We start from the raw sequence: 26,169 nt of genomic DNA, 5'->3' as shown, positions 1-26,169 counted from the left end.
TATTGACAAACGAACTGGGTATTAAAGTGTTGGTTTCAATGAGACTTTATAAATTTTATCGTTTTCAGTTTTGAAACATAACTAGAACTAATAATAACATGTATTAAGAATTTAACTGAAATAAATTTTATGAATAACTACAGTTTCCTACACTAGTAAATGACAACAAAAGTTTTATTACAGTCTGAATTTGCAGCTATTTAGTATTTACACAGAGTAGACATGGTAAGAATTTACTTGTTTTTCTATTGTCCCATAAGGGATGACAGGGATGACATGTTCTTGTTTATTTAGGCTTATTAAAATAGATCATAGCTCTGTATCTGTTGCACTATGATAATTATAAATATTGTTGCGGCCTTAGTACTAAGTAAGCAACAGCAAAGTTATGGGCGGCAAAGATCAGATATTTACGAAGGGTACAGGAAGTAACTAGACAAGATCGGTTAAAAAACAATGTTATAAGAGATGAATTAAGAATAAAATCGATAGTAGTTAGTAGAGTATGTTGAAAAATTGTAGTTAAATTGGTGGAGTCATCTAGCGGCAAAAATTGAATACCGGTCAAAAAGATATGGGAAACGGAAGCACAAAGGAAAAAGAAGAGAGGAAAACTAGGAAGACTCGGAACGATGTAATAGCAAAACAACTGGACAAAAAAGGAGTTACATAGAAGGAAGCAAAAGGTTATGGCACAAGACCGAAAGATCTAATAGATATTCGTGCAAAGTTTGAAATTACAGTGCATTTCCTCCCTACACACTAAGTGTAGAAGAGAATTAGATTATATATAATACTGCTATGTACATTATGGAAATAGATGACAATAAGAATTTTATACAGAATGAAGACATTAATTAATTAGGGCAGGTCCAATTAGAATAGAAGGAATTTAAGAATAAAAGATTGATATCTACATATAAGGAATTGTGTGGTACATACTACCACTAACAGGTATAGATAAAAAGATAGCGTAAAACAAGAAATACGATCTGTGGAAGGAACGCAACATTCATAATCACTACGTATTTGCTAAGAGGTGTTGATTGGATGCGGAGATTGGATCGAAAATAAAAAATATTGTTTGGGAAGATCAAATTATAAATATTGAGAAAAAGGATACAAATGAGATGATATGAAGGACCCTGAATATATAAGATGCGTACAGATGCATACATGCTGTGATAGCAACAGAAGAAATAAAATCAAGGTTGATTTCTCGAAATCATTGTTCCAAGAAATAAATAAAAAATAATAAGAAAGAATACTTGCTCTCTAAAACTCTAAAAATAACGTGTATTATGAGTGGAAAAATGTATAATGCAAATTACTATGATGATAAGGCATAACAAAATTAAAGAAGAAGAATTAGAAGAAATAAAAATTTGTGGAGCAACAATTAATAATATCAGACATGCTGATGATACAGCGATTCAAAATTAATATTAAGAAATTAAAAGTGGGTGGCAGTTGGTAAAATAAATGTAGCTATGAAACTAGGACGAGTAAGAGAATTTAAATATTTTGGTTAATATATAATGGGAATGGGACACTAGATCGAGCAATTACCCACAGGGTACAGGCTGGTTGGTTTAACTGGAAGTGAATGAGGGGTCTGTAATCTAAAAATCAGGGAAGGGCTGAAAGAAAAGATATATAAGAATGTAGTAAAGTCTGCGTTGGTGTACGCGGTGAAGTATGGCCTGTAAAGAAAATTCAGGAAAAGAAGATGGAGAAAGCTGAAATGAAAATTTTATGATATTGGGTAAGACTAGTAGGATCAACTTATTTATTTGAAAACAACAAAGATTGCAACAATTTTGCCACGTCAGAAGTAAAAACGAAAACTATGTGGCACGAACGATAGAGCTGTTAGCAGTTTATGGAAAGTGAGATCAAGAAAAACCGACAAGATGGAAGGACTGTGTGAGAAAGGAAAACTTAAAATTTTCGAAAGAAAACACTATGGATGGCGAAGAAGGGTACGAAGCAGCGACCGCTGAAAAGGGAAACGCTGGTAAAGAAGAAGGAGCAAAAAAGTCCTTCTAAATATCTAGACAGCTGGTTAAACATAAATACACACTTTGACGAGGAGCTAATAACATGGATTGAAATGAGAGTGAAATGCTGAGAAAGCCTGCGTACCAAGACAACCGCCGATGGACAAGCAGATAAGAGTCTGCGGATTGAAAACTACACCTAGGAAGAACTAGAATTGAATGGGCTAAAGAAACTCTGAACTGAGAAGGAACTGTGATTTGAGTAGGAACTTTTTAATAGCCAGAGTAGGTGGGGCACGGTGCATCTCAGTACGCTGAGCAAGCCTGCGTACCAAGACAACTGCCGATGGAAAAGCAAATAAAAGTCTGCGGGTCGAAAAGTACACCTAGAAAGAACTAGAATTGAATCAGCTGAAGAAACTTTGAACGGAAGAGGAACTGTGATTTGAGTAGGAACTTTTTAGTAGCCAAAGTATGTGGGACACGGTGCGCCTCAGTAGCTCATAGGGAACGTTATATCGGTATATAAAATAATAAGATAGCTGTAAACAAGGAATATCTAAATAAATACCCAAGAATCGACTGAAAACAGGGGTAACAAGAGAGAGCCACAACTAAGTCATCGTAGACAGAGGTATGTGCTGCGATTACTGAGCTTTACAATCCCGAGTGTTAACAAAATTATGCTCAAAGAAAGCTTAAACTATATTCTAGAGGTCTCGCCAATTCTGGGGGATTATAGCCTTGGATATACCAAGTTCTAGAAGCATAATAAAAATTAGTTTCAACCTATTGGAATAAAATTGATGTAGAGACAAAAAGGAAAAGAGATAATCCAAGGAGGACTCAAAAATAAGTAATTCTTTTGAGTCCATAAATAAAAATATAAGGAATACAAGCAGAGAGGAGATCCTGCTCGCAGATTTTTTATCTGGATATTCAATCTTCTTAATTCTAGAGAAGGAAGGTTATATATATATATATATAAGAGATCGGCCGAAATTCCGAGGACTTGCATTACAAGGAAAATATGCCTTATAAACAAATTAACTGCATTGCGGCACGGGTAAAAATGATGGTTCTAGAAAGAAAAAAGAAAAAGTAGTTGATAGTACTAGTTTTATGAGTTGTATGTTTAAGCATCCAAGCAGGCTTGGGATCATAATTAATCAAAGTCTGCGACTAATACTTTCACGCAGGACACACTGCACAGGAATGCATATACGTTGGGAAAACGTTACAGGGATATAATAACCTTAAAATTAAAAAAAACTAAGGGACTGAATTTATGGGGATTAGACTAATTTATGAGTATACCAGATCCTAAATTTGTAATTTTTATTATATATGTGCCCTATGCAGTCCAATGAAAGCCTTCTACTCACCATGTCAACGTGCAAGATTTTATCCAGAGGTGATGAGTTTAATTAACGGGCAGGGTTTGATTAAAAGGTCTCACAATCAAGTACCAGAGTCAAGTAATGTAAAAAGGAAAAAATAAGGATTAAATACATCCACAAAGAAACTAAGTTCCTGTAGTTGGCTGTATACCATATAATAAAAAATTTTTCCAATAAAATCCTTTATAAAAAGGTATATAAAAAACCCCGTCGGGCTATGTTAAACAGACAAAACGTTTTCGGAATAAGTATTCCGTCATCAGTGTCCTAAAATATTTAACCACTTAATTAAAAAGAACATGAAATGATTTAAATTTTGACTAAGGTTAGTGTGAAATGTGGTTAATACTTACAATATATTACATGAATGTAGCCACTAAATATGAGGGTAAAAACCCTTTAAAAATTAATATGTGAAGTTTAGTTTACATTATGTCGTGTTTACAAATAGGATGGTAAAGTTACCGTTGGATTGGTAACATGGCGACATATGACTCTACATTAAGTTGCAAGTCCTGAGACGGTATGTCTACGAGGACTTTATTAAAGCAACTAATTAAAATGACAATCTCAACAGGTTATGACGGAAGTCATGACAGAGCAGTCAGTGTAACTGTATGTGTCTATTTGTGACTAACGATTAAATACATGATATAAAATACTTAAGTGATAAGAAGGTATGTTTATAAAAAGAGAAAATTTAAGAAATGATAATAATTACATACAGGGTATCAATCGGAAAATATTGATAAGGAATTTTATGGGTAGAGGAAAACTGTAGAAAACTGGTTAGTTGTTAAATTATATAAAATATGATAATAAAACTGAGTGTATTAAGAAACCTTTTATAATAAAAGTCGTTTTCATTTTTGTACCATTTGATTTTGGCTTTAAAATTTCATTTAATAAAATATTAATAAAGTTTATAAAGTCCCATTAACAACGTTGAATACAAATATGAACAAAAAGGTATCAGGTTGTCTTTTTTATTTATTGCGTTTCGATCAATAATTAAAGGTACTTCTGCCATAATTTACGAGTAGTACCTAAAACAAAAAAGGGTGATGTCATCTTAGAGATGTGTTCCGATAATAAAAAAGACAACTGTAACCAACTAAAATATTCTTAAACTAATTTTACAAATTCGTTTAATTTACAATCAAGATTTAATTACAATTGTCTTTTTTAACATAAGTATTACTTTGGAAATTTAGATAGGCTTTTCGGATGTACTCACAAATAATAGAAAGACAAACTACTTGAAACATTTTAGTAATGTTGCCCACTAATGCTGTTTTGCGAATTTCTATGTATAAATTAATTTCTTTTAACTCCGTTGTCCGTCCGTACGTCATCAATGGCATTTCTACGTCATCGCAATATAATCAATTACTTTAAAAAAAAAAATTATTAACAATAATTTTAGAAATTTTTTGACATTTCAGTAGTTCTTTAAAAAAATCGCAAAATACCTCAACAGTCGTTCTAAGGAAATTGTGCCTTCATTAATTCAATATTTTGAAAAGGAGTTGTAACGTTATAAATGTCACATGTTTGTTATTTTTTTTAATAATTATTTTATTTCAATTTCTTTCGATTTTATTCATTTATTTACTTGTTTTTTCATTTTACTATTTTTATTCTAAAAATAGTTGGCGCTCAACTCTTCATTCAACTTTCTATTTACTATAGACTTTGTCATAATCTAAATTCCAATTTTAATTTCCACTTAATATTATAATTCCCTGTACTCAAACCCTATTATATTCTATGGGAAAGAATATATATAAATTTCTCTGCCTACTTCAGTCGACAAAGTATATCTGTCAGTTGGCAACTCTGCTCTGTCATGTCACTTTAATTCTTTAGATACGTATTATTTCTTCAGAATGTCTTTTGTTTATTTAAGCAGGATTTTCAGTTGAAAATTCTTTTATATTGTTAAATCTTTTCTGGTGTTAGTAAATTTCTAGTTAATCAATTTTTTTATATCTGTCTTTTATAATTTTATATTTGACTTTTACACATATCTTACCTCCAACCCATGTGCTTTTTTTAGAACCATGTGCATTTTAATAAAAATTATATTCGTTCATCCTTGCTAATTGCTATTTGCTTTTTAAGATTGTAAAAATTTGTAACGTTCATATGACAAGGAGATATTTTTAAAAGTTATGATGGTGCTAACACAAGGTTTATTATTTTAGTTTTCTGGTATTATTTAAATTTTGCCTGTCCCCTTGCTTGAGAGGGATTGCGATTAAAATCAAAGGAACTCAATATATACTGCTGTGGGTGGCCACTGATATGAAAAGACAACATATCCCTGAAGTATAATTTCAACCGGTATCTGGAGCTATCGACCGTACTAGCTGCATTCTACAATCCATCCAACCAGCATTTAAAGTCACCAACAACAATCGTAATCCTGTCTAACTACTTGAAGACAATATACTAAAAGCCGTAATTACCAATTTAAAATTGTTGTAAAGATTTGCTTTTTTTTTTTTTTTTAATTTAATATCAAATTTTTTTTTTATATTTTATTTATGTACAATAAACATGATTAACTAATATCTAGGTTTATTTGTCCCAGCCAAACTAATTTTTGAGACTTACTTTGAAGATAAGACGTTCTCACGCCTGACAGACTAAGCTAGACGAGGCCTAATAATTGGCTCCCAAAGAATGTTGGGAGTTTTATTCTTCTACATTTGCTAGCTACTTTCGGAGGTAGTTTTTTTTGTTACAGAGTAAAAGCTTTAGGTATTTGTGCAAAGCTTTTTCGTTATTTAAAAGTCTCTATCGTTATTTAAAATGTTCACCATTTTGTTTATTTTTTCAGCCTGAACAAATCGTATAAATGTAAGAAAATCAACGTATTTTATTTAACCTATTAAACCTTGATCGCGTTTTAAACTCTTCTTGGAAAGAATCTACGACTTGAGTCATTATACATTGTACTTTCTGTTAATTGTTAGTTTCTTAATAAGACAATAGCTTTAATTGCTCCATTTTTTACTTCTTGTAGCTTTGTAAATTTCTCTAGCGAAGCAATTTTATTTTTATAATAAAAATTACTGTTTTCGATAACTATAATATGAACATGCTTATTGCTTGGATTTTAGTACGATCGTTATAAATGTTATCAAATATTATATAATTCATAATCGACGTCATAGAGCAATTAGATTATTTTTTCTTTCACTACTGGATTTAAGTGATATTTCTGGACTTTTATATAGATATATCTTTTTTATTTCTTTTCTCAATTTTACCATCATCATTATAAAACAATCAATATAATTCATTATTATTTTTTGCACTTGCATTAGTTAACAATAAACTTTGTAACAAACCAACTTCTGACGCTGGGCCCCTGGAGGAGCCGTAATATGATTTTCAAACCCCAACATGTGGCATTCCCATAAGATGGACCAGTGACCTGAGTGGTCTGACTATTTTGTATAGATTTTTGTTTACAGATGTGAGTAGAACACAAAAAGACAGTACTCGAAATATATTTAGTGAGTTAATGTTTAGCTTTTGCAAAAGAAACACGATCAAACAGCTTTATCAAATCATCGTAATTTTCATTATAAAATAAATCATAAAACTCCTGAGATTAATTATTATTAGTATAACATCGTATTATATGGTCGGCTATTCCACATATTAATATCTTATACCTTACATTTTCCTTATTTTATAATTCTTTACATTATCTTTCAAGCTGACTATACGAAAACGCTGTACGAAAATGACAAGTAAAATTTGATGAGGTGCAATGGATTTATGAGGAAATTGACCAAACATTTTTATTGCACATCTAATATCCAACAACCTTCTGATTATTTCCAAAGTATAAATGGTAATAGGAAACAAAATACCTGCATAGAAAATTATTAACACGTCAACTGCCGCAAAACACTACTTAATAATTTGTATCTAACATATAAAGTTGGTATATATATTTATAAATCATATACGTAAAACAAAATGGTCAAAATGTGAAATACAATTTGTAGTACTCAGATTGAAGAAACTACCAGATCCATTCAGAGAATTTAGTAGTAATATTTAGTATTATAAGTAATTTCAAAGACCAACTGCCTTGCGATCACTTTAGTGGTTTTTCTGAAAATCTTCTACAGTGTTTTTTCCATCCCTTATAATTTTTGCAATTTTGTCTTCTCCCATCCTTGTTAAATGATCCAATTTCTTCTTTATCCTCTTTCCTCATCTCACTACATCTTGAACATAACATTTTTGATCTCAGTTCATCCTGTCTTGTTTCCTCTAGTGCAGATCTTAGTATCAGTTATTCTTGATGCACTTTTATTTTCCTTATATAAGCTTTGATTTCGACCGGATGTGTAAGTTTTGGTCAAACGCAGGATTTATAAACTCATGTCTTTGTTTTTAATTAAAATTTAGTTAAGATAATTACACTATTGGCGAAAGACACAATAATAAGAAAGAAGACCAAGCTCAGATGGGTTTATGCCCTTATTTTTTTCATTGTGATACGGCTGAAACATGGACTCTCAAAAAATCGATAGAATCTGCATCTAATTGGTTCTTTGATTAGGTTAGGTTAGGTTACATTCCATTTAACTGTTGATATTGTCATCTGTTAATCTTTTGCAATTATATTAATTGTATATAGTACCCTCTATAGATGATCTTAGCTAGTTGATGATAGAAGTTATGACAAGAGCCTGCTATATCAGGGCGAAATCAAAAGAGACTTAAAGAACTGGTGCGAACATACCTATATCTAAAAATATATCTGAGATGCTGCTAAGTGAAAAATTTTGACCAAGTAAGGCACGAACTGCTAATAGAACCATTAAAAATTCCTTAGAAAAATAATGAAGTTGAATGCAAATAGGTAGTTATCATAAGACACAAAAATGGAGATATTCTGACCTACAAAATTAGGGGAAGTGTAAACTGAGGATGTATATGTCTGTTAAAGCTTTACAATGGCAAAAGGACAATAGTCGATCAATGTACCATAAGATGAAATTTCATAACAACATATTCTGAGAAGTAAGTCTCTAAATAAGGTAAAACTTACTATGATGAAATTACATTCTTGAAAGGAAACGGTATGATAAGAATAAAAAAAATTGCACCTAATTATAGCAGCTCTTAACTATTTTAATTCATGAGCTATTTTAATATTACATGCTTGTCATTTATTTGCAATATACATTGCAATTTTAGAATCGGATCATCAGAAATACTTTCTGAGTCGAATCTGACATCTGACGTTTCGACTTTTAGCTCAGAAATTTTTTTGTGCGAAAATTTTATTTTGTAAGCGATGTGAAAATGTCAAAAAAAGATTTTAAATTGAAATTGAAATATTCATCTTTATTTCCACAGATAGTTGTTTTATTTGGCAGTTGAAGTGTTAAATAATACGTGCAAGATTGTATGCAATTATGTAATGATATACAACAATATATACACTTAATATACAAGTAGAAAAACATATTACAAAAAGCACTTGTTTCCTATATAAAAATAGTTTTTCATTTATTGTTTTAATCTTTTTTATTTCTTCCCTCACGCTCCAGCTTGTGTACCATTTGTGACCCAAATCACTTTTATCGTCTGTGTTTTTTTCAATTTTCCACGATATTTTAAGTCTGCGAAATCTTCATTCATCTTCTATTGACTCATCCTTTCTTTTCTTTAATTCCTTAAGTTTATTCATCTTCTTTTTAAAATTGTTCTCAATCGTGATTTTATGCTTCTCGATTTTTTTCTGCCATTTCCTTTTAAACTCTTCTATATCAAAAGATTTGTTACTCTTTAATCGCTCTTTACTTTCTTTCGAGTTATTCTCATCGCTTTCTTTACTTTCCCCAGACTCTTCACTTTCAGAGCTTATTTCATTGGACTTGGAACAGCAGATTTTCTTTTCCTTTTCTACCAAAGTTTTCAATCTCTTTTGGAGGTCAAATAATATTTTCAAACATTTCTTAATTTTCATATCTTTTTCTAGTCGATCTGCCATTTCTTCTATTGTTTGTACTTGCATCTTGTATACATGTTTCATTTCCCACAATATACTAGCTTCTTCTTCAATGATTTTATCATCGTCTTCCACTAACATCATTTTTAATTTTTCGAGAAGCCTTATGCTTTCTTGCAAAGCTAGGTCTCTTTCGTTATTTAATATTTTGACCATTTCGTTTCGTGTTTTAGCCTGAACAAATCTTAAAGAAGCTAGGAAATCAACATATTTTATTTCAGTAGCCACATCAAATCTCGACCCCGTTTTGAACTTTTCTTGAAAAGAATCTACCACTTGATTTATTATGCATTGTACTTTTTGTAATCCCGCTAAGGATCCTATCAATTTCTTTACGGCGAAAGGGTTTTCTCTTTCTTCGTAAATTGTGTAGATAATAGTTTTAGTTGCTGTATTTTTAACCTGTTGCAGCTCTGTAAATTTTTCTAGAAGACCAATTTTATCTTCATAGTCATTTATTTTTTTGTCCATAATTATTCTTTTCCACGATTGTACTATGGATGTTTTTATTGATTGGATTTCGATAAGATCGTCATAAATTTGATCGAATCTTGTACAATCCATATACACTAACACATCGATGTCACAAAGCAATTGGGATATTTTTTCTTTCACTGCTTCAAGTGGTATTTCCGGACTTACAGATTCTTTTTTATTCCTCGCTTTTAATATTACAGAATTTATTTTTTGTAAATCATCTTCTTCAGACGAATTGTAAGGATCATCTGAACTATTCTCTATAGAACTATGTACACCTCCAAGGTTTTTTCCCTTTTTAAGAAATATCGGTCTTTTGTAACCGTTTATTTCCATAAAAGGCAAACCGTTATTATCAATAATTACTTTTGGTTTTATAGGTTCTATAACAATCTTTTTTTTAAGCTCTTCTATAGAGTCATTATGATTTCTCTTTGTATCTCTAGTTTTACCAACTTTTTTGCGCTTTTTTACAATATCTAAACCCTGTTTTCTTATATCATCATACAAATGTTCCACAATTTTTCTTTGTTCTTTACTGTCATCATGATGATTATGTTTTAGTTTAAATTTTCTTGTTGGTTTAATTGTCCTTTCAGGTTCTTCAATCATCTTCCCTAGTTTCTCTCTTAATAATTCTTCTACGTCATCGTCATCAACCATTTTCAGTATATAACGTTTTTTCCGTACTTTATTTTCAGATTCTTTTTGAAAATTATTATCTTGACAATGATTAATTACATTACCATCAGTTACAGTAACATCTAAACTTCGCTTAAACCTTTTTCTTTCGACAAGACTGTCGAGGAATTGATCAGTTGGGCCATAATGATCAAAATCGCCGATCATGTCACTAGTGAAATGCAAAAACCCTTTTTTTAAGTTCTTTCCAAAGTCCTTAAAATATCTTTTAGTTTCCACCATCATTCTTGGGACAGCTCCTACGATTGGAAGGTGGTCTTCCTCTTTTAAATTTTTAAGTACTTTTGCTGGAAAAGTTAGTATGTTTAATAGAGGATACTCCGATACCCATTTCTTCTTTTTGTGTGGTATCATTAGATTTTCATAATCTATTTCACTCTTTATATTGTTATATTTCTCTAGCTCTTCTCTAATGGCTTTTCGAATAGTCTCTTCCCTTGAGTCATGTATACTATTTCTTTTCGTACCAACAATATGGTCTTCATCAGAATTCTCTTGATAATCGAAGTCATAGTCAGAATAATCATCTATCTCATTATTTTCAAAACTATCTCTAAGCCTTATTTGATACAATGGTAAAGACAATTCATCAGAATCTATTATTATCGATCTCTTTGCTCTATGTTTCCCCATTTTAATATCATCTATTGTATTATCATATATTTTTGATCTAGTTTGGCCTCTATTAAGTTTCTTTAGTTTTAGAAGAAAACGAGCTTTCTCTTTTTCTGACATCATATCAGTGTTCCCTTGATAGTTGCCGAATTCATCTAATACTTCATTTGAGCTAAATTCAGACATCCACCTATTCCCCGAATTGATTTCTTGTTTTCTTCCAGATGGTCGGTGTTTCAAAATATATTGATCCTCGTTTGATTCTGGGTAGTAGTACCGTGGACGATCATTTTTGTAGTTTATTTGAGGTTTTTGTAGACTCTCTACAAAATTTTCTGTTTCTCTGTCAACCAGTTGATTATCAACATATATTCTTGGTCTACTATATTTGTTTAAATATCTTTCTTCTTCGTTATATTTCTTTATATATCTATCTTCGTCAATATATTTTTTTGATATCTTTTTGTGATCAGCGTATTTTTTTGGTACTTGCTTTAAGGTTGTTGAACCAAAAACTTTATTTTTTATAGCATTTATATTTTCTTTGTGTTTTTGAGCTAAATGTTCTTTAAGAGTTAATTTTGGAGGAGGTAGATTGTACATATTTCTTAGCCTTGGATCTGGATGGGTCATAGCCATACTATTGACCGTTTTTATAATAGGCTCTTTAATAAACTTGGGTAACATATTCATCATAAATTTGTATCCATTTTGAAGAATTGGCAATTCCCTTTTACGACGGGAAAGTGGTTGGCCAGGTGGATTTACAACATTTTCAATTGTAGGAAATGATATTTTGGAAACATACCTGACGTTGCAATCACAGTTTGGATGTGGCAGTAGGTGGATACCACATGGAGATGGGGGACACACTGGACAAGTGATGTGTCCACAACATGTAGGAATAACACGTTCGTATAATCCGTGATTATGATGATGAGGATGATGTTCATGGTGTTTATGATAATGTTGTGCTAAAAATATAAGAATGTTAATTTAATATTTATATAACACACCAGTTTTTTAATTTTAGCACAAAATTGTTATTTATATCGGTGTCAGTCAAAACAATAAATCAAAATAATTGAATTAAAATTTCAAGAAACTTATACATAACGGACAAATAAAGCAGCATAAATAACAACCCGACTCTAAGCTAAAATAAAAGAATAATTCTCTCAACATAAAACAGTAACAAATACGTTAAGGTCAGATTTAGACAACTAGCAATCAAATGAGCTAGATACACAAAAGGAATCATTACCTTATTATGACTATTTTGGACTTTAAAAAGCATTTGATTTTGTAGAATATTGGGTAGTTATAAATACTTACTATTGGGTAGTTACGGAACATACAAATGTACTCTATTTAATTTGAAATATATGCTAAAAGGTAACGAGGCCAAACTCAAGGAATAAACTGAATCCATTGAATCAACCAAGGAGTCAGAATGCAGTAACCATTTCATCAAAAACAAGACAAAATAAGTTATGTATTAATGTAAACGTACATTATAGTTATAGGGAAGACTAGGTAGCATTAAAGACGTGAAGGATCTCAAATTAACAGTGAAAAAGGTAAGTAATATCATAACGACGGCTTGAAAGATGATCAGAGAGATCAAGAAGGAAAAAGAAAAACATACCTTGGTGAAATAAACACTTAAAAAAGCTTGAGAAAGAGGTAAGAAGGCTATTTATATATATATATATATATATATATATATATATATATATATATATATATATATATATATATATATATATATATATAAGCGGGGATCCTACAGCTTCTGCCGCTTCCCGCATTTCGATCAGCATCTTTTTCTATCTCTCCAGGTGTCTTCATCAATGGCTCTGTCTTTCATGGTTTCCATAGCACCTTGTATCCAAGACTTGGCTGGTCTTCCTCGTTTCCTTCTATTACTTGGATTGTATTCCATAGCTATTTTTGGCCATCTGTTTTCGTCCATCCTCTGTACGTGTCCATACCATATTAACTGTCTAGTTTCTATTCTTTCAGAAGTTGTATGTACTCTATCTGTTTTTCTTCTAATTTCAGAATTAGGTATACGTTCTACTCTTGATATACGGCAAGCTCTTCTTAGGTAGTCCATTTCAACCGTGTCAACTTTTTTCTTTCCTTTTACTGTCATTTGCCAACATTCTGCTTCATATGTAAGAATGGGCTCTACAATTACTTTGTAGATAGTCATTTTAGTTTTCATAGTAGCTTTGTTGGACCAAAGTATCGAATTCAGAATTTGAACACTCTTCCTGCCTTGTTGCACTCTATAGTCTATATCTGGTTCCGTTGTTCCTTTACTGCAGATAATACTTCCCAAATATTTGTATTCGTAGCACCTTTTCATTTGTCTAATTTCCAAATCCGGGTCTTCGTCTTCACTGCCTATTCGCATATATTCTGTTTTAGACATATTCATAATCATCCCCCATTTTTCGTATTCATCTTTGAGCTTTCTAAGCATATAATCTGCATCTTCTTCACAGCTTGCAATTAGTACTTGATCATCTGCAAAGAACAGCGTTGTCAGATAATGGTTGTTAAGCTTCAACCCCATTCCCGCACATTTTTGTCTCCACTGGTGCAGTGCTTCTTGGATATATATTTTAAATAGGGTGGGGGAAAGACAACATCCTTGTCTCAAGCCTTTTGTTACTGTAAATACCCTTGAGAAAGTATTTCCTGTTTTTACAGTGCTTTGAGGACATTTATAGATGTTCAGTATTGCTTTTAGATATGTTTTACTAAGGTCAGTTTTCGTCAAGACACTAAATAAGAGTTTTAAAAGAAGTGTATCATAAGCCTTCTCTAGATCTATAAATACCAGATGCGTAGGGAGGTTTCGAGCTGTTCGTTTTTCAATTACTTGTTGAAGGGTAAATGTCCACGCACGATCTTCCTGCTCTGAAGCCGCTTTGTTCTTCAATTTCTTTATACTCCTCTTCTATTCTTCTTTTCAATATACGACCATATAACCTTCCCAGCGAGCTAGTTACGCTAATGCCTCTATAATTTCCGCATTCTTTTCTGTCTCCCTTCTTATAAATGGGGCTAATGTGGGCCAAATTCCAATCGTCTGGAATCGTTTGGCCTTCAATTAAGCATTTATTAAAAATATTCACTAAGCTTTCCAAAAGAGTATCCGGTCCATGTTTCACCAACTCAATGGGAATGTCTCCAGGCCCGGGTGTTTTTCCATTTTTCATTTGTTTCAATTCTTTTTTCAGTTCTTCTTTGTTTATCTTATGCACCTCTGAGTTTTCTGTCATTGAGATATGGTCAGGTCTTTCCATAAATTCGTGCCTACTTTCTGTTAATAGCGTTTCGTAATATTTTTCCCACTTTTTATTTTGAATCAGGTTTATATTTCCCGCATGTTTTCTTTCTTTTCTAATACTTTTTATGAATTTCCACGCTTGTGTCACTTTGGTTCCTCCTAAGCATCGGTCCATCTCTTCGCATTTCTCTTCCCACATTTCGTTTTTTCTTTTAGTGACTTCCTTCTTTGCTTCCCTGTTGAGTCTGCTGTAAATTCTGCTGTCTTCTGAGTCTTTTTTAACGAAGGCTATTTAACAAAACCAAATCCAACTAAAAGTGCGGTAATTAGAAAGAAAAACTGACGCAGTACAACAAAGAAATCCGTGCCAAAAGAAACTCATGTAGAAGGTTTTGCGAGGAAGTCCAAGAGACTCCCTTATGCTCCAGAATCCATAAAATCTTGTCGAAGAATGGTACATCGAGTTAGGTCAGTTTTCTTAAAAAGGAATACTAAATGTATACAAAAACGCTTGAAGAAAGCTTATTAAGGCTCACCAAGGCTCATTTTCTCAGCTCAACTTTTAACATTAACCCTTTAGTAACGCAGATTTTTTCAAGAAGGCATTCTGCTGTAGACTGGTAACTGGCTACCGAAATTACGAGGCTCAGAGAGTTAGGTTAAATATAAACAAATTATATAAGTCATATAAGTTCCCCGGAATGGATGGAATAAGGCTACAGACCAATAAACCTATTCTTTTCTAGCAAAAACGTTAGAAAGGCTGCTAGACAGGTATATGAGAGATGAAGTACTTAAGTATAAACCACTTAACGATCATCAATATGTGTTTCAGGCGGAAAGTCAACGCACTTTCCGCGAGGACAAAGAAATAGCAATAGTAACTTTTCTAGACATGGAAGGAGCCTTTAACAACATCTTTTAATCCATACATATTGCTTTATAAAAGTAGACTGGGGAATAGGTCTGCCAGTAATAATGGTAACTTTAAGTTAGTATAGAGATGGCTCCAAAACCGATGAAGACAAAACTAATTAACTTGCAAGAAAAATATAAAATTTCGACAAAACATACAAAACGACATACAAAACGATATATACTAAATTTTTATTATATACTTACGTGGACATGGACATGGTACAACAACTCTGTCTAATTTAGTTGAAAGACATGGAAGTGTGGGACATGGTTGTGGTTTTGGTGGACAAGGCTGTTCTACCTTGACTGGAACTATTTTGCAGCCCTCATCACAATCACAATCGCTTTGAGGATAGCATGCCGTTAGGCCATCCATATAGCAAGATCCATACAAATGTCTATCGTGGTAATGTCTATCGGGATAATGTCCGTGCCAACGGTGATGATCAACGCAAACTGGTTTGCAGAATGGTTGAATCTGGAAGAAATGATTGACATAAATATTTTTTTATTTTAATTATTGATTAAATAAAATTATAATAAAATATACTGTATATGTGTTTAAGTCGCTCTAAGCAGACCTTATAAGATCGAAATATGTATAAGCGGATGGCAGAAGCTCTTCATTGAAAATAAATCTCAAACGTCTTTATGCTTTATTTTATTAACATCTTCCGAAATAGATAAAAATACTGACAAATCGGAAAAAACATAAACGTTTTTTCACAGTGTAAAATGATTATCAAGAAACTTACCAACACCGGAAGTTCAGGTCCGCATCTTGGTGGTGGCACTTCAGGCGTACAAGGAATCTCAACTTTTGGTTGGCATGCTGGATATCCAGTTTGATGGCAACAGCTACTTGGGTAACCAGAATCGCAACGGTAAATCACCTTTACAGGTGCTTGCCCTGGTGCTCCTGGTACTTCCCCTGCTAGTGTCAAATGCTTCGAACACTAAAATTTAATAATACTGTAAGTTAATATTTTTACACAATATTATAAGAACTAATTGTAATCTTCTAAGTAAGGAACAAAATACAAATACTAAATTAGGAAAATAAATAAATACATAACTTATTATTTTTGTATTTATATGTGTGTTACACCCGTTATCTTGTCGTTTTATTACTCTTTGCTCTCTCTGACATGGCAATTAATATTATTTATAAAAATTTAACTTTAAAACACTTTACACTTGTGTAAGGAAATCATTGAACCGTGACAAAATAATAATTCCTTAATTTAAGTATACATCATAGTAATGTCGTTTATTAAATAATAGCAGTGCTATTTAGGAATTTTGTTTGTCCTCCACTTTGGAAAGTTTTTCTGTCACTTACACCTATATTTTTTATAACACTTCTTGTACATTCTATATCTTTTTACAAAATTAACTTAGTTCTGTTTTTTTTTTTACTAAAAAATGAATGTTTTGTATTATAATCTATATAGTTCATAAGCTCAGCCATTTCTTCCACTTCAATCTCAATAGGCTGCATATTTTTTGTAAGGTAAACCACGTGCAAATTTTTGCTCCATTTTGTCTCTAAATATGTTTGCTTAAATAACTAATTTATAGATGAACTGATGATGTGCATGAATTAATACACGAAACGCCTTCAATAAAAAGATGAAGTAGCTAATATCCTTGCTTTTATTTTCCAACTTGACCGAGAACACTCCACTATCATAGTGAATGACATTTAGTATTGAATTCGGTCAGACTCCGTCGAAAAAAAAATTATTTATTTGTTTTGAAAGGTTCAAATTTGCAAATATTTCAGTAACAGTGTATAAAACCGGAAATGGGAATTTTAAAGTTTTTCTTGACATATTTGAAAAATTATTGGTGTTTTGCTCTGCTAATTTCCAGAAATAATAATAATTGGAGATTTTAACATTGATTTTAAAAAAGATTCTAATGAACTAAAAAGTTTCCGTGATCTAATTTCTACTTTTGGCTTAACCATAAATAATAATGAATTTACTAGAATCACAACTAGATCAGCAACTTGTTTGGATAACATCTTAAGAAACATAAGCAGTGAGATAGTTAATTGTGGAATTGTGGACCTATGTATTTCTGATCATCTTTCTCAATTTCTGTACTTAAAATCAAAATCTAATGGGTAAAAAAGAAATCAAAACACTCTGTTACGCAGACGACGCAATATTGATAACACAAGATAAAGATAGTCTGCAAAGACTGGTCCACAGATTTAACATAAGAGCAAAAGAATTTAATATGACAATCTCATCTCAGAAAACTAAAACAATAGTAGTCAGCAAAGAGCCAACCAGATGTAAAATAAAAATTGATGACGTCAGTTTTGAACAAGTAATGGAAATAAAATACCTCGGAATTACACTGTCTAGCTATGGAGAGATTAGGACAAAGAAGTGAGAGATCAAGTACAAAAAGCAAATAGACTGGCAGGATGCCTTAATATCAATATATGGCGAAACAGACACATTAACACTGAGATGAAATCAAGAATTTATAAAGCCAGTCTTCTTCTTCATGTACCATGTCCTTTCAGAACGTTGGTTACCATCATAGCTATCTTAATTTTATTCACTGCCACCCTAAATAGCATGCTTGTATCAACACCATACCAATCTCGCAAGTTCTTTAACCATGAGGTTCTTTAACCATGAGATATTTTGTAGCAACCTATATTTGGGACCTCTCATTACATGTCCGAAATACTCCAGATTTCTTTGCTTAACGCTTTTTATTATCTCAGTAGTCTTGCTGAGACGTTCTAGTATTGTGGCGTTTCGAATCTTCTCCACCCAGGAAACTTTTAAAATTCTTCTATAGCACCACATTTCGAAAGCGTCAAGGCGATTTAGATCGATTTTATTCACAGTCCAAGACTCAACACCATAAAGTAAGACCGAGAACACGTAGTAGCGCAGTAGGCGGATCCTCAATGCCAATTTTAGGTCTGTGTTACATAACACCTTGGACATCCTTCTAAAAGCCGCTCTAGCCTGCTCTATCCTAGATCTAATTTCGCTGTGACTTTCTTCGTTACAATTTAATTGCTGTCCAAGGTAAACGATTTTATCAACTTGGTCAAGTTTGGTATTATTTTCATATATAGACGGTTTTATATGCTGTTGTTTACTTATTACGAGTATTTTGGTTTTCCGTATGTTCAGATCCAGACCTGCCTCCCTATAACTCTCAACGACACTATCAAGTAGTGTTTGCAGATCTTCTTGACTAGAAGCTAGGAGTACTGTATCGTCCGCATATCGCAAATTATTGATGACTTCACCGTTCACTAGTATTGGTTTTTGTTTTTCAGAAACTGCTTTTCTGAAAATTCTTTCGGAGTAAAAGTTGAAAAGCAGGGGTGACAAGAGGCATCCCTGCCGTACTCCTCTTTTAATATTGAGAGCATGTGCTTCCACACCATCTACTAAAATTCATGTTGTGTGATTGCAATATAAATTTGAAATTATTCGTACATCTCTGCCGTCCAAGCCAATGTCTTTTAGAGCTTCGATCAATATAGAGTGCTTAACACGATCAAATGCTTTATATATGCGCATTTATCCACAAATACTTTCCCACTCTCCCCCACCCTTTATTTGAAAAAAAAAAGTACTGAACAACTTTGATGAAGACATCTTACAAACCAGGTTACTGCCTTATCTCGACGGCCGCCGAGACGTCCTTTTTTAGCAAGACAACGTGCCTCCCCATATTGCTTATCAAACTATGGACTTTTTCCAAGAAGCTGGCGTTAATGTTTTGCCACGGCCGCCCCGTGTTCCGGATTTAAATCTTATCGAACATGTATGGGATATGATGGAAAGGAGACTGTCCACTTTTGCACCATCCTGCACAGACTCTGGCACAGTTAATACATGAAGTTTAAGTTGCTTGAAACGAGGTGCCACAAGCAGACATCGAACATCTCATTTTGTCAATGCCTAGACGTATACAGGAGTGTATTCAGCTACGGGGTCGCCAAACATATTATTATTATTTTTTTTTTTTTGATTACTTGTTAATAAAAATTCATGACAACGTTACGTTTCATTCTTGATGTAAATCTACCATGTTGACAAAAAATTAAGTTCAAGAAATTATTCCTTCTGGGTGTAACACTTCCAATGTCACTGAGTATATGTCAAGATTCCAAGACGTCCAAATTTAAAATAGGACTATAACGTAAGAAAACAAGCCGCTACAATATGGCGCAGAAGGTGAATATTATACAATACTCGGTAAAATACTCTGAGAATAATGATGATAATGATGATATATGCGTCCTGGACTGGGATGTTTTTTGAAGATTCCAGATCCCCCTCTATAAAGACCAAAAAAAAGTATCAGAGCGACATATGCAGAGGCTCTGAATCGAAATTAAATCTCTCTTCTTATAATACAATAATTATAAAAATAATTATTTACAGACGTAACAATGTCCATCTAATAACAACATGAGAAATCCTAAGATTTCCTACTTGGCGAAACTAAACACTTAATGGGGTTTTAATTATAATATTATGCGTATATATATATATATATATATATATATATATATATATATATGTGTGTGTGTGTGTCTTTGTGCTTGTATGTCTGGGTGGTGTTAATTTTTCTTCCAAATTTGCTTCAATCAGATTATGGAAAACAGAAATAAACTCAGAATGCACGCAGAATATTAAATTACGATGCTCCTTATTCCTTTTTTCAACAAGTTAGTCAATTTAAATACTTTAGAATAATTAGAAAGAACGCCGAAGGAATTACTAATTTTGAGATCGAAAGTAGGAAGGAATTCTTTCAATTTAATTATGAATCGCCAAAATACTAGGTTTCAACTTTTAAACCATCATTTTTTAAATAAAACTGTAAATTCTGAAACTATTAAACAGCAAGTTAAATATTATATTTATATGGAATTAAGCTACAATTGATTATACTGGAAGTTACATTTTATAATCGTTATTTGACGTTTCGGTTATTATTCTAAATTTCGGAGTTGCTAATATAATATAACCAAAGATGTTTGGTAGTTACGTTTTTCACAATTTTGTTGGTCAACGTGGTTCTGGAAGAAGAAACACTTTGTGACGCCTGAGAAGGTATAAGGATATGATAACAAGAAGAAGAATAAGAAATAAAACAAAATAAATACTATTAAAAATTAATCGTTATAGAGTGTAAAGAAATAATTATATCCTTGAAACAGTAGTTATCTGCAAAAGGTCGGTTATGATTTTTAGATGAAAAGTGCCAATAGAACTCACTTTTCTTCTAACAACCAACAAAAGTCATTTTTTCTTTTTAATTTGAGTTTACAGAAATTAAAATCAATATTAATATACTAAATTTGGACTACATGAATAAAAATATTTTGTTGAAATTCTTCTAACAATCCCACAGGTTTATTCTGCACGTGTTAGGAATGTGAGATCTATTATTTGTTAATAACGGAGCCAGCCAACCATTAATGAGTTAACTCTTGTATACAACAAAGACGATCTTCATTCCGTCTAGTGCTTATGCACTAGTTATTTGCTCCCGTATTTTATCGTCATGCACTAACGTATTTTTGTGATTGTATCCTAATAAACCAATTTAAATTTTACCTCAATAAAATATGCAAACAGAATTTTCTTATAAATAAAAAAATATTCGCTAAAACTGAATAAATGTCTTATTGAAAGTTTCGTTTTATTTCCACCATTTACAAAGATGTGTAGAAAACAATATTAGTTGCCAATTTGGTTTTGATAGATTTAGTAAACTTGATTATATAATTTGCAAGAACCGCTGGACACAGCTGGATAAATCAAAACAAAATAAAATTAAAATGATGGAAATTATGGTGTCTATTCACGATCTAGTTAAACGAGTCTAATTATTCGGTCTACAATGCAAAATCTTTAAAGAGATTGAAAACCATCTTCTAGAAGACAGTCAGTTGATAGATCTTTCATCAATACAACGCGAAGTACGACAGGGATGCATAATGTACTCTCTTCTCTTTAATAATCCAAATGGAATCCTAAACATGTTTCAATATACCGTAAAACACATAAACGAGGAAATTTTAGTGAACGCAAAACTTTTAAGATCAGATATGCAGACATATTTTCAGATCAATGAATGAATGATGAATGAATGAATGAATTAATTAATTAATTAATTAATCTTTTTGGATAATATGAGAAAATTGTGAAGGTTTATATATTTTTTTCGGAACACAAAGTGATATTACTTTAGAGACTATATCTAGAAATCAGCATATCTATGTTTTATAGACCTGACAAAGGTTTTCGATCGCATCCAAGTTGAAGACGTCTTACACCTACTGTATAAAAGAAGCATACCAATCAATATTATACAAACCATCGAAAACATCTAATTCCATAATCGAATACAGGCAAAGATAAATGGAAAACTAACACAGTGTATACCAGTACAAAGCGGAGTCAGACGATTTAATATAATAATGGACGAAATAATACAAACAGTACGTAAAGGTCATGGTTACAGAATGGGGAACAAAGAAATCCAAATGATATGTAGGGCAGACGAGCTCCAAAGATAAAATCGAAATTGATGGGAAAATAATAAAGTTAGGAAGCTAGATTTAGATATCTGGAAATAGATATAACTAGTTACGGAGGTGTTGAAGAAGAAGTACGACAACAAAGCTGAAAGGCAAGTCAAGCGACGGGATCTCTTAATGACACAATCTTGAAGAACAAACACCTAAGACAAGATACAAAAACAAGAATCTATAAAGCAGCAATTAGACCTATATTAACATACACGGCGAAGACAAGACTAACATATTTAAAACGATACGACAACTACAAACAACAAAGATGAAAATACTCCGACGAATATCAGGGAAAAGTCTGTTGGATAGGGAGAGAAGCGAAAACATAAGAAGAGCATGCATACATAATGTTGAACATTTTCTATGGTATGATTTTGTATTGTTATATTTGTCTGATGTCGGCTCAGTATTTTTGTTTTGTTGTAGTTCATTTTTAAGCCTACTGCTCCTGAAACTGCATTCAATTGTTGTAACATATCATTTAGTTCCTGGATATTATTGGCTATTAAAACTATGTCATCTGCAAATCTCAAGTGGTTTAAGTATGATCCGTCGATGTTGATACCCTTGTTGTTCCATTCTAGTTTCTTAAAAATGTCTTCTAGAGCAAGGGTAAATAGTTTGGGAGAGATGGTGTCTCCTTGTCTTACTTCCTTTATCTGCATGGTGGCATTTTCATCATAGAAAAGATGTTGCGATATTTTAAACAATTTAGGAGGCTAATATTGAAGAAGAAACAGGCTTTAAAGCCTACATACGAGAAGGAAGAAAAAGAAGACTTTAGAGACTATTTCATAGAAATTATTTACTGAATTATTAATATTTGAATCATCAAAAATAGTATTCCAGTCAACTGAAGAAAAATAATTGTTTAGACCTATAAAATTTGCATTACGATAGTCAAAATACTAATATATGATAATCTAATTGTTTAATATTACCACTAAACCTAAGATCATAAGTAATTGCCATGTAATAAAACTTATTGGGAACAAAAATTATCAAATGTTTCGGATAATCTTCAATACTATGAAAAATGAGATCCAAAATGACTCCACATAGATTTGATTGCTCAAGTTTAGGTAGGAGAAGTATGCGCATAGTAGCTTTTGCGCTTTCTGATGAGTTCGGATGAATAGATACTCCACCCAAGATAACTAATGCCCATTCATAATCTACTTGAATAAACAGATGCATAACATTATTAACGTCAGATTTGATTTGTTTAGCTTTAAAATGGTTTCGTAACAAAATTAAAACTGCTCCTCCACGATATTTTGTGTTAGTTCTTAAGTTACGATTCTATCTGAAAATGTGGTAACCAGAGTTTAACAATTTATGATTTGAATAATCTTGATTTAACCAAGTTTCTACCACAATGATGACATCGTAGTTAATTATATTGACAGATGGAGATTCGAAGTTTATCTAGCCGAGTACGTATTCCTCCAAGAGTCTGATAATATATAGACATAGTATTTATTGCGTTTGGTTTTGTGAAGGAGGTTTTTTAAAAAGTAGTGAAAGCAAGGAAGCATAATTATTGTATTATCTCGTGTTTATTATTAACAACATGCATATACATAAACAAAAATGGTTTGATGTCACTAGTTTTTTTGCTAAAATCAATATTTAAGGTCGTAGGTTCGGTTCTTTTATGGGTTGCTGCTGATGGCGTTAGCGTCTAGGGTTCGTTAATAGCTTGTGTCTTGTTAGGCTTATTATAGGCTTAGGATCTTAGATGTTGATTGTAGCACAAAAAATTAAAGAAATTAAAATTGTTTAAAATATAATCTCTCCATTTTTCTTTATATACATTTGTGTCATAAAGTGAATCATAAACAAGATGTGTGTGTGTGTGTGTGAGAGAGAGAGAGGGAGAGAGAAAGAATCTAGCTTGAAAGCAGGTCCCTTAGCTACAGATTTTTATTTGTTATGATAAACAAGATCATTTAAGAATTATTATACTTAGTTACTGTTTTCCTCTTTAACTCGGAAGATATCGACTGCACGAAAAAAATTGCAAAGAAGAAATTGTGGGAAATCGCAATTGCAACAATTTAAACTTGTTTTTTTTTTTAATTGCTATAAAATCAATCCCTGCAAGCTCTTAGGCTCTGGTCTGTATCACATACGTAAGACTTCAAATATTGATTTCAGCAAAAAGCTTAAAGAGATTAAAATTGTATAAAATATAATTATCTACATTTTTGTTTATGTACATTTATCATACTATCATAAGTGGCTTGAAAATTCGTTGTGGATCTTGGCCTGCTCACAAAGAAATTGCCACCCCTGTCGATTTCTGGCAACTTCCCTCTATCTTCTGACCCTTAGAATATGTAGGTCTTCTTCCAAATCATCAATCCATCTTCTTTGTGAACCTGGTTTTGAAAATGTTAGTCTTTTCGTGTATTCGTGATCTGACATCCTAGCAATGTGAAGAAGCCTATCTAAGTCTCTGCATTTTAAAAAATTTCACAATATCTGGATCGGTGTATAACTGATATAGTTTAAAGTTGTATCGTATATTCGACACCATAGCCCATTTTCATTGATGACCCCCAAAAACTTTCTAAGAATTTTTCTCTCAAACATACCAAGACGTCTTTCATCATTTTGAGATAAGGTCCACGTTTCAGCCCCATTTATCAAAACCGGTCTTATTAAGGTCTTGTATATATTGAGCTTTACTGCACGTTTTATGTACATGTATGCCATAATGTTATTAATAATAAAATTTACAAAAAAATTGTAGGAAATCAAAATTGCAAGAATTTATATTATTACCATTTTGACGAAAAGTTTAAGTGGCAGAAATACATGTTGTAAAGTTAATAATAAACGAGATAATTCAATAGTTATACTTATACTTCTACTATTGTTACCCTTAACTCGGAAAATATCGACCGCACGAAAAAATTTATCAAAAAGAAATTATAGGATATCGTGGAAAAGAAAAAAGATAGTGGCTATTGCAACGGTGAGATTCAGTCGTCAGACATCAGTTCAAATGTACACTAATTATAACCCCCTCCCTAATTTGGGGTAGCTCACCATGCCAGGTAAGGTCTTTGTTTCGTCTAACTCAACTGGACCATTAACAAAAAAAGGTTGGTGTGCTACGTGGTTTGAAATAGAGGTAATACGGAAAGCCTAATCAAATTAGTTTGTCTACCAGCCAAATATATTTTGATAGATCTTTACATTATAAAGCCTATAGAAATAACTAGCCGTATTAGCCAACTGCTGACCTCAGCCATAAACGATTTTTAGTCGCGTGGTAAACAATAGGCATAATATGCTGCATGTCTAAGTAAGTATTATTAAATATATATACTGTAGCTAAAATACTTGGTTTGGGGGGTGAAATGATTGCGAAAAATAATAGTTTTAAGTATTTAGGATCAATATTAGTGACTAATAGAGAGATATATGAAGATGCAGGCAGAACAGTTAAAGGAGGATGAATTAAAGAAAAATGATGAGTGGTGGTATGAGAGAAATACTCTAATAAAATTCTATAAAACTGTCACTACATTAACTATTATGTACATATACAATGACCAGCAACTAAAAATAATGAAGACTAAAGAATGCATGTTGTCGAAATTAGTGAGCTTAAATGTGTGAATGGAGGAACAAAAAAAATAAAATTAATAATGCATTTATTAGAAAAAGTCTTAACTAGGTGTAATGCCGAAATAGGTTTGCAATGGGTTAAGTAATTAGGGCACGTTCAACGTTAAGTGATTATAAGTTTTTGAAAAGGGAGAACCTATAAATCTGGGAGAGACAACCCAAAGAATGTGGAAGACGCTTAGACAAGATATGTTCATAAACTTGAGTAATATTATTACGTTCTAATGTCGAAACTCTTGAAAAAAAAATAAATGCAACTAGGGAAGTGGACATCGTAAACAGATAGAGTAAAAGAGAATGATGATAATGGAAATCATAAGATACTAAATGAAATTCTTACCTTGAGGCAGCCACAATCGGCCAATACAGTGCCAAGTACGGCAAGAACGGCAAAAAGCAGCTTCATGAGTTCTCTTTTGTGACGAACTGGCCCCAAAAGCAACCCAAGTCAGAACCACCAACGG

At 32.2% G+C, this 26,169-nt stretch overlaps 1 protein-coding gene across 1 annotated transcript; it reads right to left on the bottom strand.

The window, feature by feature from the left end:
• On the bottom strand, positions 1-26,169 carry LOC140437585 (uncharacterized). The gene is made up of 5 exons (XM_072527187.1): positions 26,046-26,169; positions 16,221-16,421; positions 15,670-15,943; positions 12,052-12,217; positions 1-4,446 (listed from the first exon to the last, which is right to left on the bottom strand). Exons 1-5 carry the CDS (start codon positions 26,109-26,111, stop codon positions 4,434-4,436), a joined length of 720 nt encoding a protein of 239 aa, XP_072383288.1. The 5' UTR covers positions 26,112-26,169; the 3' UTR covers positions 1-4,433.

The sequence above is a fragment of the Diabrotica undecimpunctata genome, chromosome 3, assembly GCF_040954645.1.
Source record: "Diabrotica undecimpunctata isolate CICGRU chromosome 3, icDiaUnde3, whole genome shotgun sequence".
Taxonomy (NCBI): domain Eukaryota; kingdom Metazoa; phylum Arthropoda; class Insecta; order Coleoptera; family Chrysomelidae; genus Diabrotica; species Diabrotica undecimpunctata.
The sequence above is the reverse complement of the archived record's forward strand: the minus strand, read 5'-3'. Positions and strand labels throughout refer to the sequence as shown.